At 38.8% G+C, this 17030-nt stretch overlaps 2 protein-coding genes across 4 annotated transcripts; one reads left to right on the top strand and one right to left on the bottom strand.

Annotated features, from left to right (window-relative positions):
* Window positions 1–136: 136 nt before the first annotated feature.
* LOC5514208 lies at window positions 137–8464 on the top strand. Its single transcript, XM_032383840.2, has 11 exons — window positions 137–459; window positions 659–1273; window positions 1674–1890; window positions 2539–2639; window positions 3120–3167; window positions 3242–3361; window positions 3654–3712; window positions 4158–4370; window positions 4770–4882; window positions 5919–6073; window positions 6520–8464. The coding sequence occupies exons 1-11, from the start codon at window positions 229–231 to the stop codon at window positions 6703–6705; spliced, it is 2058 nt and encodes a 685-aa protein (XP_032239731.1). The 5' UTR covers window positions 137–228; the 3' UTR covers window positions 6706–8464.
* On the bottom strand, window positions 8397–15262 carry LOC5514210 (muscarinic acetylcholine receptor M3). Of its 3 annotated transcripts, none has more exons than XM_048725150.1 (2): window positions 15113–15262; window positions 8397–10289 (listed from the first exon to the last, which is right to left on the bottom strand). In XM_048725150.1, exon 2 carries the CDS (start codon window positions 10014–10016, stop codon window positions 8922–8924), a length of 1095 nt encoding a protein of 364 aa, XP_048581107.1. In that variant the 5' UTR covers window positions 10017–10289; window positions 15113–15262; the 3' UTR covers window positions 8397–8921. The 3 variants fall into 3 exon arrangements, with proteins under 3 accessions (XP_048581107.1, XP_032239732.1, XP_032239733.1); XM_032383841.2 differs by lacking the exon at window positions 15113–15262 and adding an exon at window positions 14127–14329; XM_032383842.2 differs by lacking the exon at window positions 15113–15262 and adding an exon at window positions 10765–11314.
* Between the last annotated feature and the right edge of the window lie 1768 nt (window positions 15263–17030).

Raw genomic sequence — 17030 nt, 5'->3', positions numbered from 1 at the left:
TTTGAAGAAAAACCGACAAAATCTAACACAACACCATCACAAGAACATTGTAGACAAAACTATAACAAAGTAAAATTATAATGCGAACTTACATATTTTTGCTTCCTTTGGTATCCCTGTGCATATATCCCGAAATGCCTCGCGCTACATTTGTTTTCCTCCGTGTGAGTGAATTTTTGAAAGTGACCTACACTGTACATAGTATTTTAACCGGAAAAAGAGCCCAAAATGGACACCATCAACACTGCAGGGATATTAAAACGCGTCCTTAGGAGTTGTAGCTCTGAAAAAAACACGAAACGGGAAGCTGAGCGTTTTTTCGCCTACTTGGGTGGCGGCGAGTGTCCCCTAGAAGCGCTCCAACTTTCGCTTGGACGTAACGAAGAGCTACTGAACGCACAAGTGACCACAGTGCACGAAATAGCTCGAGCTGTACAATATCAAGACGAAGCAGAACAGGTAAAGGGCAGGTTAATCTGTTGTTTTTGTGTTGCTTTATTTTTGTTGTAATAGATCCACTAAATTTCAAATTCCAATAGTTTTTTTTAAAGTATTCTAATCATACCATGTGCATGATCTGTATGTTTGCTTATTCATCTTAAAGGAATCCAAAGAAAGTCTGTGAGTGATTACATATCTCCTGACACTTCTCTTTTAGAAATATGGCTTGAGCAACCACTGGGACTTTCTGACATCCTTGTATCACCGCAATATCCTCCATTTGATGAGAAGGATATTGAAGATTCGCCTTCCATCTGACCTCACGTGCGATGGCGATATCCCATGGAAGTCTGTCTATTTTCACTGCCTTATGATCACGAAACATATCGTGGATTACTTGGAACCCAATACGACCTACATGAAAAGCATTGTTGAGTCTGGTACCGTTGAGGTTCTGCTTGAGTTTATGAGTGGAAGCATTGATCTTCTCGCATCATTTCCTGTTTTGGTTACATTGAGACCACTCTGCTTCCAAAGTCTGGAAGCGTGTGAGAGACTGATCTTTTGTGGTGGTCTTACCACACTTGGCAACTTCATGCTGAAAGATAACTATCATAAACAGATTTTTAAACAGTTTCATGCGGGACTTATGCGTTACCAGTTAGAGGCCTTGCGTGAAGTTCACGATGCCCGTCCTGTGGTCTATGCTGAGTCTATGGAGGAGAACAAAGTGTATGTGGACAGGCATCCTAAGGAAAAGACAATACCCTATGTCGTGCTCAAGAAATGGTGTTCAAAAATCCAGATAACCTCTGCTCATATCATCATGAAGGTATGGATGGCCAAGTGTATGGTAGCAGAAGGCAAAGCAATACACCAAAAACTGGAATTCGGCTCTGCCAAATTTTCGTCTTTAATAAGACTTCTTCAGGGCAAAAAGACAAAAATTTGGCAAAGTCGAATTCCAGTTTTTGGTAAATTGTATTCATTCTTCTGGTTCACGAACATGACCATTTGGGCTTTTTGTAATTTATTCAGAAGGAAAAGCAAGACACAGCTAACAAAAGATGCCCAAATTGCTCCATAGACTTTTGTACTCTCTGAGAATAATGCTGCTCATAATTTTAATTGTTAAAGAAACATTTCAAGAGTTTCACCACTAAAGATTAGCCAGATTTGTGACTTTTTCCTTTTTCCTGATTTGTATTTTACATTGTCTTATTTTCCTGCAGATAGGTGACCAGAATGACAGACACAGATACATAATAGCCAAGGACCCAGCCATATCAAAGGCCCTTAGAAAGTGGGCCAAGACCCCCGCCATCTTGGAGCAAGATGCTCTTATGGCTGATGCATGCACCTACATCATATCCACCCTTTGTTTAAAGGAAGACCTGGCCTGGCAGATGGTCGAGAGCTATGATATTGTCACATGTCTAGGAAGAGGGTGTAAGTATATAGCTGCTAAAGAAAACATATTGTTTGATTAGTATATACAACTAAGGGGAAGCTTGCCTATAGCTTTTAAGTTGTCCAGTGATACAGGCCAAGTTTTTACACATAGAAGTACTGAATTTGTGGTTTAAACCTATCCACAAGGAAACATACATACTGTAAAGGACTGAACACAGACAGACTTGACTAACTTCTACCTGTTATGCCTTGAACTCATTTGCACCCCTAGTTTACTTCAGGGCTCCCATATATAGATTCCTTTTTTGTTACCTGGTGGTGCCTGTATAGGAGGCTAAAGGACCTTTAAGAATATCAGTCAACCCATACCCCTTTTTTGTTATGTTTTAATTTGAAAAGATGGTCTATTTTCAAATAAAAAGAATAAAAAATCAACAATCGAAGTGAATATTGATCAAAGTACTACTGTATCTCAGTTACTTGGATTAATAAGCCAATGGAAATGGATGCTTGAATGGCTCAGTATTGAGCTGGAGCATAAAATGACAGAATATTTGACCTTTAAGTATGAGAGTGAAAATGACGATCTAGATCTACCACCATGGACATCATTGGGTCTTTGCAGAAAATTGAGTCGTACCCATTTGTGTTTGTATCATCTAACCTTACCATGATGTTTTACAGTGAGGTACCCTGACTTTAAACTAGTCAAGAGCCACATTGGTCTGGCCTTTGTGCTTTCGTCACATGCAGAGCGAGTGAGAGAAGAAGTAGTCAAGAACTTAGTATGTACTTTATCATTGCATTCTGAGGGGAGGAGGGGTACCCTTCTAGGGGCGGGGCTGGACTAATGGTGCTTTGACCCCTCCTTAAATAGGAATAATATAGTGAACAGAAAGAAAATCAAATTGTCTTAGATTTTGTGGTAGTTTATAACCCCATTGTAACATGCACACCCCTCAAGGGGTCCTTTGGCCCCCTTACTTTAAGGATAGAATAAGCAGTAAAAGAAAAGAGACAGGATTTTTCTAACATGCATCATGCATTGTAACATAAAACATGCATTAAAAGCACTTACCTTTTTTGCCCCTCCCCCCCCCCCCCCCGCCCCTTACAAAAGTCTTGCATTGTGGCCTCACATCAATTTTTCTTCCCTTTAATATTTCTTTGTGCATAGTTCAGAGCATTGATTTTATCAAACATATAAGCATATACTTAAATGCTTATAAAAAATGCATGCAATAATAGCTGTTTTTTCTCTTTAGGATCTGATAAAAACTTTGTGTGCACTGATGTTCTCCTCTGAATCTGCGGTAAGAAAGGAAAGAAGTCATCTCAGACAGTACATAAACAGTTTTTGATAGGATTGTCTCTGTTCTGCTTATAGATCCAAGACGCGACTGTAAACACCATAATTAACGTAGCTGAGTCCCCTCTTGGTAGTCAGAAGTTACTAGAGGCAGGACTGAGACCCCTACACCTGACACTCTTATGCTCCTATTATGATGTGAGTATATACCTACAGGCATTTAGCTAGCAATAAATTAGATGTATATTGTGTTTGCCAATTAATAGGTAAACTGCATGTGGTGAAAAAATACGCTACAACTGTATAACTTGATGTGATGAAAAATTAGGCTTACTGATTGTGGTGAATAAATCATGCTTACAAATAGAATCATTGGCTTTCTGGATGTTGTGGAATCAGCTAGCTAAATGTGTTGCATCAATCAGTTGTTTTCACCTTATTTGTGTGAAGCTGAAGGTTTTTGTTAGCATTCAATTTTTTGTGTACACAGATTGATTTTGGGCCAAAAGTTACATTGCTCAGACAGAAACTTAAACAGCACATTGGAAGGTATGTCCTCCAGTAGATATGTATGTGTGTTTCATGTGCACTAATGGGGGCTAATTTGGATTGGGATTAGAATTTCTTTTGTAAGCTATAAAGAATCCTTGACTATCACTCAATCTGCCATAACTACTAAGGCTGACAGTGGGAACATGAAACATACAGTACTGTACCATACCTTTGACGACAGGGCCTTTGCCCATGCCGGGCCTTCTGTGTGGAACTTGCTGCCTAAGTTAATTAGGGACATAAAAGGCAGTGAGCCATTTAAACAAAAAATATATATTTACTCAGGTAGCACACTTTTTTACTTGAAAATTACCTTTAAAATTAATGTGTGTATTTTACATAAGTGTGCATTATACATGAGTTAATAAGGTTTTAGTTGGTAGCTTTGTGCTATTCTATATACAAACTTTGCAAAAGCTTAATAATTTGTTATCTCTTCTAGAGACTGGACTAAGGAAGAAACTGTCTATTCAAAAAATCCTCTTCAAGTTGCAAAGCAGCATGATGGTGAAGAGGCACTAAATCTGAAGGACGCTGGCAATAAAAAGTTTAAACAGGGGTGTTATGTAGAAGCTATAAAGATTTACACCTCAGCACTTGAAGTTTGTCCCCCAATGAAGAGGCCTGTCACTCGTCACCAGGCAACCGCTGTGTGGTGAGGCACCTTAACATTTGCATCTGAGTTGTAGTTTCTCTATTGGTACAAGGTGACTTGCACATGCAAGTTGGGCTGTTCCAGGGAATACTTTGATAAAATAGACTCCAAGTACCATAGGGCTAGTGGGACAGTAGGTTTATGGGATTGGAAAAGACTTTATAGAAATGGATTGTGGAAGACATCTGTAACTTTAAAAACTGTTGGTTATGATCAGCCCCCACTCTTTAGCCCTTGCACCAATAGGGGCTAATGGTTGAAATGTCACTAGCCTGTTTTTAGGCAAAAATAGAACAAATTAATTTCTCATTAAATGCCATGAGTGTTAGTTAGTATGTATTTTTAGCTATTCTAATCACACAATATTATATAACTTTTATTCATTACTTGTTTTGTAAGGTGGGTCCTACCTTCAGTGTTGTACAGCAACCGCGCCCAATGCTACATTAATAACAGGGACTGGCAGTCTGCAGCAGATGACTGCACCAGGGCGATCGCAGGGTGCCTTGAAGGTACATATGTTACTAGCTTTTTATAAGTTAGCCTAGAAGTGGCAGGCTGCAGCAGATGACTGCACCAGGGCGATCGCAGGGTGCCTTGAAGGTACATATGTTACTAGCTTTTTATAAGTTAGCCTACAAGTGGCAGTCTGCAGCAGATGACTGCACCAGGGCGATCGCAGGGTGCCTTGAAGGTACATATGTTACTAGCTTTTTATAAGTTAGCCTACAAGTGGCAGTCTGCAGCAGATGACTGCACCAGGGCGATCGCAGGGTGCCTTGAAGGTACATATGTTACTAGCTTTTTATAAGTTAGCCTAGAAGTGGCAGGCTGCAGCAGATGACTGCACCAGGGCGATCGCAGGGTGCCTTGAAGGTACATATCTCTCTGGTACAGTATATATGTATCAGGAGCTAAACTCTTTTTTATAAGAAAGTCTAATTTTCAGTTGAGGCTGGGCTGTTCTTATTTTTGGGACATTTCAAGGCTGAATATGTTCTTAACTATGTTATTAAATTTTAGTGCATACAAGAATATAATACCCAAGAAATATTAGGAAGAGAATTACACTAATGATCAATTGGATCAATAGCAGTAATAAGGTTGTTACTACTGTATGATCACAATTTGATTCTGCATTTTAGCATCTTCTGCTATCTGAGCCTCGGCATGTTCTTAAAATTTGGTGAAAGCTCAGCCTGGACATTCTTATGAAAAAAGGTTCTTAATAAAAGAGTTTATTAGCACTGTTCACTTTGGGTAGAGGAATGATACTTATTGCCAGCTCTTAAAGAAATTTAAAACACATTATCTCAAAATCTGAGCCAAGACAAGTCGCCATTAATCAGCACATGTGGTTTGTGTTATTTCTTTTACGGTCATACTATGAGCAATCACATTTCTTGCTGGAGTTGTTAAAAAAGCAGACAATTTTGGGGGATTATCTAAGAATACTCTAATATACCTTGTATTAAACTGTAGCATTATCCTTGTTTGAATGCCTCGTTATTATCCCTTTCTAAAAGAATGAATGATTGCTCATTGCAGATAACTTTGTAGCACGTAATATTCTGCACAAGACAGTATTCCGGCGAGCCAAGGCCTTGTTAGAGCTGGGGGAATACCATGTTGCGCTGACTGATATAGCTTATTGCTACAGAAAAGATAGAAGTGATGATGTTAAACGACTATTATTTGCTGAAGTAAGTATTACATTTTACAATGGCTCCATGCTATCGACTGTAAATGCATTTGTGACTTGATTTTTAGAAATGCGACTGGAAAAATTAATTTGGTTGCAAACAAGCAACAAGATAAGATTTTGCATTGTGTGTTTCTCATATGTGTGAACATTATTGATATTTTTCTTTATAAGCGCCAATCCATATGGCAAGTCCATGACAACTTATCTGGTTATCTGTATATTTAACTCAAAAAATTGAGCTACAGTATGCAACCCATTCCAATTTTAATAAAACTGTTTGCACACATGCACATAATGTCCATGTTCTCAAAGCCAATGCCCAAATAAAAAGACAGCTATGAATTTGAGTGGGCATCGGATGTAAACATAAGAAGTCGGTATATATGGTAAGAGAAAATGAGATCACACAACTATTTGTGTAAGACATGTGCATTTTAATCTCAGATTCTTGCGAAATATCGAAAGCATGTAGGATATGAACCCATTCGCCGATGTGGACACTGTATGGGAGGTGAGGGTGAGAAGCTTAAGCGGTGCGCCAAGTGTTTAGAAGTGTATTGCTCTAGAGAGTGTCAACTAGCAGCCTGGAAGAGTGACCATAAGATAATATGTAATATTAATAGGGTTTGATCAACTTAGGAATCATTATCTAAAAAACGTTATCTAAAATACAGGAGAAAAGTGCCTTGAAAGGGCCTTTTGGGCCCCGCCTGTTAAAAAACCTGGCTACGCCGCTATAGTGATCATTGGGCCCTTGTTATAATAGGGTCTGATCACCTTGGATATTAAACTGGAAGTATTGACTATCAGGTAGCATGAGACTCTGTCAACCACTCTGTCAACCACAACTTTGCTGGTGTCAGACGCGTACCCAGGATTATGTGAGGGTGGACCATGCTCAATCATTTTTTATCATATGGAAAAATAGATGTTTTTATTCAGTATTGGATTTAATCTTGGAATAACCATCTAAAATAACGTTTTACACTTTGTTTACCAAATTCAATGGAAAGTTTCACAATAGCTCCCTAAAATCACCCGATGGAAATGGATGCTGTTACAAACTTGGTTGTTTGCTACGATGACGCAATGGCGGTTGGCAGTGACTCTTGAACAATAGGAGACTCGGCCTGTTTGACTGATCTTTCTATGAGGGATGTTAAAACCTTACTCTTTGATTGAACACCTGTATACACTGTACCTGGTGTATAATTCTAAGGCTAGATGTGCTAGTATGAAGCTAAGGGTTTATACCAGGATGAACTGATAACACTAGAGCGTGGACCGTCAATACCTGGTTGAGCTATAGGCAAGCAATTATGGTACATTGGGCCAATAGATGTATGATATATATGGCCATCTTTTTGCTCTCGGAATGACCACCATAGTCAATAAATAGCTAGCTAGGCTAGGCTGAAACGGGCTATGAGTGAGCTTCGGGCCAATTGATTATATGTATGTATATTTATATATAAATGTGTATATGTATGTATATTTGTAGTGTGGGGATTTGGAGCGTGGCTGTTAAGGCCTGTAGTACATGGATCTCACTTTGCTATGGGTGCCATAGTTTGTGTATGTCAGAAGAGGGTATGAATAGGAGATAAAACATAAGAGGGTATGGATGGGAGGTTTAGCAGAAGAGGGTATAGCAGAACAGGGTATGGATAGGAGATAAAGCAGAAGAGGGTATGAATAGGAGATGAGGCATAAGAGGGTATAGCAGAAGACGGTATGGATAGGAGGTTAAGCAGAAGAGGGTATAGCAGAAGAGGGTATGAATAGGAGATGAAGCAGAAGAGGGTATGAATAGGAGATAAAGCAGAAGAGGGTATAGCAGAAGAGGGTATGGATGGGAGGTTTAGCAGAAGAGGGTATGGATAGAAGGTACAGCGGTAGTGATAAATGTTGCCAAGGGCACGTACAGTATCATGCTGAGTGCACTCGGGTTATGATTCCTTATCTTCCTTAGCGTGTTAATTGGGCACCAAGATTGGATGCCGTTGTTTTATGGGCCCCGATTTCTCTGTGCCCGACTCCGAAATGGCACTTTCTCATGACGCTCAGAGAAATCTGAGCCAAACAAATCGCGCTTTATTGGGCTTGGAACAAACTCTTTTTAAAAGAAGTACGCCAATATTTCTTCCATTGGCTTGTGGTCAGGAGAGCGAAGCGCAGCCAGCAATGCTGGCAGATGTTTTCGCTTTTTACATAGTGTTAGAAAATAACATAAGTATTTAATCACTTCATCATTGTTTTAGTTCACGCTGCTTAGAATTATTTTTAAGGTTTTTGTTTTTTTAATTCAATCAATGTTTTGCTTTGTTTTACCTTCATTCTTTATTTTAATAAATATATCACTAACAATAAAAATCTCTAGGCCATAAAATGTTATCTCTTTACTGAATTGGAGGTATACAAATTTGACCTTTGAAGAATCGTAGCATTTAAAAAAAGGAGTCCTCACATCTAGAGAGATGTCCAAGGATCCAGCCCTTTCTCTATTGGGTGGTAGCCTCATTCAGGGGCGGCCGCAATGAGCGCTGGGGCTGGAGCATGAACAAAAGAATAATTACCTTTCTCGGGTCGTATATAATATATGTTGAAAATATTTGAAATATAGAGGTTTGAAATACTCAAATGAATAAAAATAGGAAATGTGACTTTCTTCAGCATTTTTTCTAAAGAATATCCAAATAAATAAGAACACATGAAATCGCGCGTAAATGAGTCCACTTTGTGACTGTGTCAAAAAGACTTTAAGATGCAGTGGCTCCCTAACAAACGTAGACTTGTTCGCAACTCGTAGAGGAAATGGAAAAACTCCGTGTCCTATTTGGATCCAACTAAATTATTCCAGTTAATTTGAGGTGCGCGTCATCCTCTGAAACACTGCTTGACTGATAGTTATTAGTTTTGGGCTCGATCTGTAGGACAGCGGGTCTCTCCAGAATCGTTGTATCGCCAATCTCGACAACGTGCACTCGCCTCTTCAAGAACGGCAAACACGCCGAGTACAGCTTGATGTAAGCAGTTCTGAACTTCCGGTTGCGCACGGCGTAAATGATTGGATTACACAAGCTATTAAGGTAGCCCAGCAAAAGTGATCCCATGTCTATTGCTCTGGGCAGTGGTTTATCATAGTAGACGTCTAAAAACATAGTGATGGCGAATGGGGACCAGCTCAGAAGGAACACGGCCAGCACTATTAGTAGTGTGTTGGTGATCTTGGTCTCTTCCGGGGAAACACTGCGCCGAACCCAGCCTCTTACACGTTTTCTACCACACGCACCCGTTACCTCCGCCATCACCTTCCGTTTATGTTCACGAGTGAAGAGAAGGATCTTAGTGTAGCAAACAGCCATGGTTACCAATGGCCCACAAAAACAGACGAATATCATAAAGTACATGAATAGAACATCCGATGGCCAGAACACGAAGCAGTAGGACTTCCCCGGTATGTAGTCGAATCTAGCCCATCCCAATAAAGGCGGCGAGGAAAGGAGAAGAGAGATTCCCCAGTCAATCGAAATGTATATCACCACTCGGGAGCGCTTGAACAGAGAACTGTAGCTCCTCCAGCGAACAATGAAGAAAAACCTGTTCACCGCAATGAGTGCCAGCGACATCACAGACGCAATAAACGACAGAATCGTCAAAAATGCACTGATACTGCAGGCTGTTGTCCCTAGCAACCATTTTTCGGCTAGTATAGTAGCGATGGTAACAGGCATGTTGACGGAAGACACTAGAACATCCGCGAACGCTAGGTTGAGGGTGAACCAGTTGGATCTTGTTCGAAGATTACGATTTCGCAAAACGATAATGAACAGACTCAAGTTCCCTGTTAGTGATATCAGACAGATAAAAGAAAGGAAGATTGCTTCGGTGTAGAGTAAGGCGTATGGCCTGGTTGACACCTCCAGCGAGGAGCTATTCATAGTGCTAATGTGATCGTCCAAATACTAGTGTGCGGCCATTAGTGCAAGCGGTCATGACACCTAAGGGAGAGAGGGAAAAATCACATGCCAAACCACTCATAAATATCATACGAAGTCCCGTTTTCTCTCATCCGTATCACCCGGCGATCATGTTGGCATGGTGTTTCGCTCGTTGAGATATGTTTTATCTTGCATGTAGGTTATGATCCCTGGTTTAGATTTTGGGTCTTCGCTTTTCCAGCGTACAATAAAGCTCTTTACCCGGTAGTACACCTGCAAGGATAAAAACAAAAGTATAATAATAGAGAATTACCATCTAATGAAACTGCTTGCGGTCCTTAAACTTCGCAGCACGCCTCCTAATTTCATCAATAGCCTGAGCCGGTAATCTAATCAAGAACCTATCACAATCTCACCAAAGTTGTATTAAGAGTAATAGATTCTGATTTGCTGTTCCGGGCTTATCTAAGAAACGCGAAATTAAATAAAACCTGCTCAAAGCTAATACAGATTTTGATCTTATTTTAACACTGAGATACTTCTGGAAATAGAAGTAGTTCTCTTGCTTATATTTCTTTTCAAAATTAAAAGTTATTCTTAAAACAGCCTATTTATGAAACCATGGAAACTTCACGTTGAGATTACTCGTCAGAATAACGCAAACTGTTTCCATTTTGTATTTCTCCTCTCCGATATCCTTTTTCACTTCGAAACGAGAACCAGAGGCACCCGTGTTGTTCTTTTTTACCTGAATGTCAACTTGGGTTCTAGCAGCTTTGATCCTTAATGGGATTTTTTTAGACTAGAAATCAGATATGCTGTCAAATTTGAGAAGCACCCCTAGAATGTGTTTAGTGACACGGTTAAACTTCTATCCTTAATTTTCTTGATCGATGATCGTTTTTTACTTCATTGCGATAGCGATGGTGATTTATCATGATGCGGCTTGTAGTTTATGAATGAGAGCCAGAGACGTCATCCAAATGAATAACGTGATAAATGTTTTGATAGAACTGCAAATAACATCCATTAGGCCGCTTATGAAAAGATTCCCGAACAAATAGCTACAATTCAAATTTGAGTGGCAGAAATTGAAAACGAATGGAAATTCGCCAGATAACCACTCCCACGTGAACCGACTAAAAATAAATAATCTTTTTGCATTCAATTTTCAAAACGTTGCGGATTTTAGTAGGCAGCCTGTCTAAATTTCACCGAATTAAGGGGAATTTAGCACTCCGCCGGGCTAGGTGACACTACGCCAACATATTTGAAAGACGTTAAATATTGTAATGTGTTTCTCTTCGCATAAAGGAACTTGTTTGTACGTCAAAGGGATTAAGCGTGTCTTTTGTCGGGACCTTAGGATTAAAAGAAAATTCCGGTGAAATTAAAAACTGAAGAATAATATTTCTACAAGATATCAGAACAAAAGTAATCTTTAAAATTTTAAAAGCTAAAAGAACCAACACTTTTTATGTTTTTTTTTTTATTGAATTTGGCAATCACTAACGAGTCCAAACACATGTATATGATAATAAGTTTGGCAGCATATGTCCAGTTTTATTAAAGACCCTTATTTAACTCACGAAATTGAGATAAAAGATTCGCTGTAATTAAAAGCTAGTTTTCTCGTGCAAAGTTAGTATATCTAGCGTAAATATATATCCCATTTATAACCGCATAAATACAAAAAGCCCAAATAGTCGTGTTCGTGAACCAGAAGAATAAATACAATGAGTCTGCCCTGAAAAGTCGAATAACAGTTTTTGGTGTATTCCATTAATAACCCCGGTGTTCCCAATTCTTCAGTTCCTAGTCAGTTCCTAATCGGGGTCAGGGGGGTACTTCATAAGAAATGCTAAAATGTACGAGTACAATCAGATAGTATCGATGGAAAGTCATTATAAATATGGTTTATAAAACTATTTATTACATGATTGACACCTTTTCCATTGTTCTTGCAAGTCCTTTATTTCACTAAAAAATCTCAAAGGCCGGGGAGGGCTTGATGTATCAGCAGGGAGAAAGTGGGGTTTAATATGAGCTCATTAAATATGAATGAGGTTAATAACTAAAATACTAATGAGGTGGAGTAGGTTAAAAATATATATATTAACGGTGAATACTAATGAAGGACCATCATATTAGGCTTGAATAGAAATGAGCAAAAAAACACTACTTTTTCGCCACAGATTTGATAACAAGAACGATTGAATATTAACAATGCATCGATTCAATTGTCATGAAAGCAAAATTTGTTTTTGTAACCCTCGATATATAACAAATAGATATTTGGCGTAATTAAAATAAGTCGCTCTTCTTCGCTGTCAGTGAGCTCCATTCTCGCAGCGTTCTCACACTGAAACTCCGAGTTACGAAAATTTTGCAATTCAACTCCACCTTTGGGAATTGATTCCGTGCATGGAGCAGCACATTATCGAGTTGTGTCTCTTTCTCCCAGTGTACATTGTTATTTACTAGGTATAAATCATGTAATAAACCTCGGACGTCGGCAGTTCGCCGTATAACAGCCTTCGGGCTGCCTCCGTCCTCGGTATTTAACGCTTACAGCAATTTTTGTAATTTTTGTGGATTCTAGACTAATGTCTTGTAGGCTTGCAATTTTCTATGTAATACACAAGCGTAATACACAAGCAAATAGCTTGTGTATTCCAGGTGAAAAGTTGTATAAATGCATTGAAATCGTACACATATTCACAAATTTTGACATCGAACAATAGCTCGCAATAGCACTTCAACTTTTAATTTTGAAAAAAGAAACAAAAGCACCCTAAATCTAGTTTTCCATAGTGAAAGTTGCTCTGTGATTGGTTCATAGCGTAATTTCTCCGAGATGCTCTGTGATTGATTCATGGCGTAAGTTGTCCGACATGCTCTGTGATTGGTTCACAGCGTAAGTTGTCCGACATGCTATGTGATTGGTTCATAGCGTAATTTTTCCGAGATGCTCTGTGATTGGTTCATAGCGTAAGTTGTCAGAAATCAAGGTTAATATTTTGAAATTGAGTCATTTCTATTACATTGCTTTTATGCGCTTTTGAAGGTCGTCTAGATGCCTTGGATGAATCCATGAGTATCCGGGTCTGGTAATGTTTAGTCTGCATTTCTGACGTTTTGAAGTTGGGCCTATATTTTACGGGCGTCTCAGGACGTTATAGTAATGAAAGACATCAGCAATCGATTTATACATGTAACACCCCATGGAGGGGCTCGGAGGTATGAAAAAAAAAATAAATACGGTAACAGTTAAGCAAAAAGGGCATAAGAACATCGTTAAGAACTTATTCAGCCTTAAAATGTCCCAAAAATAAGAACGGCTCAGCCTTAATTAAAAATTAGACGTTCTTATAAAAAAAGAGAGTAGTTAAAAAATTATTCGGATGGTGCTCAGTAGAATTAAATACTTTAAACTCGTCTTCCCTAAATACATTTTTTATATGAACCTTTATTTGTTATTTTCTTGCTGACGATATTTGTAGTTGTTACTATGAACACAATTTGATTCTGCATTTTAGAACGCATCACACTAGCAAACAATATTATTCTGCTATCTAAGCCTCGACATTCTTAGCATTTTATTATAATTTAGTGAAATCCCTACCTGGACGTTGTTATAGATAACGGTTATTAAGAAACAAAAAGAACGTCATAAAGAGTGTACAGGCGAAATTTTGCAGTATCTCATCAGCTTCATCGACACTTTATTATGGATTTTTGTTCTTCGACAAAAAAGGACAAAATTTGCCCCATTTTCCGCCTACGACTAAACTATCAATAGAGCCATGTCGACCTAAAAAATTGTTTATCTTATTAAAAAAAGTCTCGCGATTAAAACGGCGCAGCTACATTAGTATGCATTTACTCTTTTCAAAAATGGAATGTCTAATTATTTTGTGAAGCTTGCCAATAAAGTTTACTACAAAACATTATTTTCCATTTATAGAAATGATCGAAGTTAATCTACGGCCCTTTTTATAATAACGTAGCTTTGCACTTGATGGGTCTAGCGGGAATGACAACTTGGACCAGGTCCGCGTCTTTGATACCTCAGGTCCTTCTTTAAATGTAAACTTTAAAATGTCCTACCGTTAGCTTAATCCGGAAAACCCCTCGCGGCGTAGTATCCTTTTCTTTCCCATTCTGAAGTCTTCTTTAATTAGAGTTCAGGTTTAATTGTCAAGATGTTCTTCAGTTCAGTGTCGAAATTGAGTACGTCGAGGCTGTTGTGCTCAAAAACAACCTTTCGCAAACAGGCCAATATAATAACCGTGCTCATTTTAATTCTCGCTGTCAACTTAAATAGAGAGAGGGACATGTATTGTTAAAACAGATGGTATAAGAAAAAAAATTTATTCGTTTCTCATTAACGTAAACTTATTGAAGAACAAATACGGACTAACAAAAGAGGAATAGTTTCGTAGGCTGATGTGAAGTGAAATTTGTTCGAACAAAATTTACACCCATTTTAATTAAAATTTAGTTCTTGGAGTTTACCACTCTATACGTCCCGCCTGGTCACACACTGTCCTGTATCAAAACAAAATATACTTATAAGAAATATTTTTTGTTTCTATTTGCTCTGATCAATATGCTTTTTTATGAACATATGCGGTTTGTCGGTCCCGCGGCATCAAAATCGTTTTCTTTATGATAAACGGTTGGTTAATAGGAGATTCTGTGTTGATATTGTATTGCACAAAGCAAACTAGTTAACCAGCTTACTTAAATTCAATTAAATTTTTGCGTATGCAAAAAGGCAGATTTCCCAAGTTTCATTTTAGACATTCTAAAACTTTAAGTAAATACGTTTTATCGCGCTAGGAGCGAATTAATTTACTAGGGGCATTTGTAATGGGACGCGCGCTATCGTGGCAACCAATACAAAGTGAAGAAAGTTAGCCAAAAAGCATGCCAGAATAACACAGTTTTGATAAGACGAACTTCATAAGTCGGAGAGTTCCGTCGTGTTATGATGTACACTCATTCTCTGATCCTTATTGGTCTACTTCACAAAACTTTCAATGTGGCCAGTGTTAGCGGATCATACTCGCAAAGAATCATGGGAATAGTACCTTTTTCTTTTCCTCGCAGTCCTTTCGTTTTTCCCAAGCGTAGCAAAATGCAAAACACAACGCACGTGCCGAGAAGCAGGTATGGGGAGGGGGATGACTATGCATCTGCCCATCTTAAAGACCCTCTCTTGACAGGGTAACCTTCACGAAGTCGTTCCGTTTGTTGAATATGAACAGCTTGAGCAAGGCGGGGGAATATAATTTAAATACAATATGCTTTGCGGAAGAATAAAACCCACATAATGACCGTCATTGCATGGAGAGAAAACAGTCCAACAAAAGACAATGTTGTCTGGAAGGTTTGTCCTATTAAATTTCAGACATTTATACATAACAAACTCCCAAGAAAAAAAATAAAGCATTATAAATTCCATCTCAGAGCCCAGTAAAAATTACACTATTTGACTGTGCTACCGACAAGTATGAGTAAACTGATCCCCGATCCATTTAAAATAGCACATCTAATCAGGAAGAAAACATTTCCACAACTTTGGTTGGGCGTAATTTTTCATTGAAAATATAAAGTTAGATTAGAGAGCCATAAGTGCGGGTTGTATTTCAGCCACATTGTTCCAATTTCTTGCTTAGGCTTATAAGGATAAACTTGATTTTTTAAACACGAAACCGCGCTATAGAAGGGCCTGTGCCAGGCGTTTGTCACCTTCAGTTGTCATTCACCCTCCGAACTGACAACAGCTCCCGGTAGCGCTTTGAATAACAATGCGAGTAGAGAGGAATATTTTTTACTCTTTCCTGCTTGAATTATTTCAAATTACAACAATTCATGGCATAAACTCTACTAGGAATATTCAAAAGGGTTTCACATACCGCATAGAATGACAATAAACACCGACACCGGTATTTGTTAAATTACAATTACACGCGCAGTTACGCGATCTCAGTCTCGCAATCTCACACTAAGCAGCTAAAATATTAACAACTTACTAACCGAGAGTGAGGTCATGCCGGGGAATATCAAACTGAGGCTTTGGCGTATCGACCAAGGCTTTGCGAAGCTACAGTTTTATCATAGGTGAAGTTGAGCCAAACTATAACAAAGAAAGCTCAGTCCACTGCATGAATGGACTGTTTAGTTCGAAAACTCCACGGGATGTATAGAACAAATCGCTTTGTGCTGCTTTATGATTTGATGGAAATATTGCATTTACAAATAACTGGTAGTGCTTTTATCATAAAGAGACTTTTCTGGGTCTTTACACCCCTTGTTCTTTATTCATTTGCCTTTGTTTATCCGATTTTAATAACTTAAGCTTTGTATTTCTTGGCTATCGATGGCGCTCTCCGGCTCGTCATCTTATTGTTTTTCTTTTGTCAAAATTTTCCTCTTCAATCTCTACAGGATCGTAAACTCCGACTCAGAGTGCTCGTCCATTCCCATTTATTTGGTGGCTTTGGGTTTTTGGTCGATTTTGTTTTAGCGAAATTCATGCAACCGAACAAAACAACACAAAAAAGCTCAAAATGTCCCGCTCCGGATACGGAAAAAGACGGCCCGCCAACCAACTATTTCTGCTTCTTCTGGGTGTTAGAATTCGCTACTCGAATGTTTGCTGTCGCTCATTTTGCAGTTTAAAGGTGGAAACAGAAAATAAATAAATAAATAAATAAATAAAAAGAAAATTGTGAAAAAAATTTCGTAGGGCAATACGGAATTCCATAATGCCCTCACAGACGGGCAATACGGTGTGACGTTCGAGGCTCTTACGACTACCAATTAGCCAATCACAGCGCGCGTACTATCGTAGCCATATAATGAAGATATTAGCGGAGCTCCATAGGTATAGAAATATGGTAAGCTATGCGACTTGGTTTTGTGGTCATCGCGCGGTTACCCTGTGGTGTCACAAATCAGCCAGTAATCCAGCCGCGCAACTCTCAGGCCCCTCTCGGTCTTACG

Source organism: Nematostella vectensis, chromosome 3, assembly GCF_932526225.1.
Source record: "Nematostella vectensis chromosome 3, jaNemVect1.1, whole genome shotgun sequence".
Taxonomy (NCBI): domain Eukaryota; kingdom Metazoa; phylum Cnidaria; class Anthozoa; order Actiniaria; family Edwardsiidae; genus Nematostella; species Nematostella vectensis.
Note: the sequence above shows the minus strand (reverse complement) of the source record. Positions and strands in the feature narration are given on the sequence as shown.

Coding starts and splice junctions, on each gene's coding strand:
- LOC5514208 (XM_032383840.2), top strand. CDS start 229: ATGGACACCATCAACACTGCAGGGATATTAAAACGCGTCCTTAGGAGT. Junction 460..658: donor ATCAAGACGAAGCAGAACAG/GTAAAGGGCAGG, acceptor CTTCTCTTTTAG/AAATATGGCTTGAGCAACCA. Junction 4,371..4,769: donor CACCAGGCAACCGCTGTGTG/GTGAGGCACCTT, acceptor TTGTTTTGTAAG/GTGGGTCCTACCTTCAGTGT.
- LOC5514210 (XM_048725150.1), bottom strand. CDS start 10,016: ATGAATAGCTCCTCGCTGGAGGTGTCAACCAGGCCATACGCCTTACTC.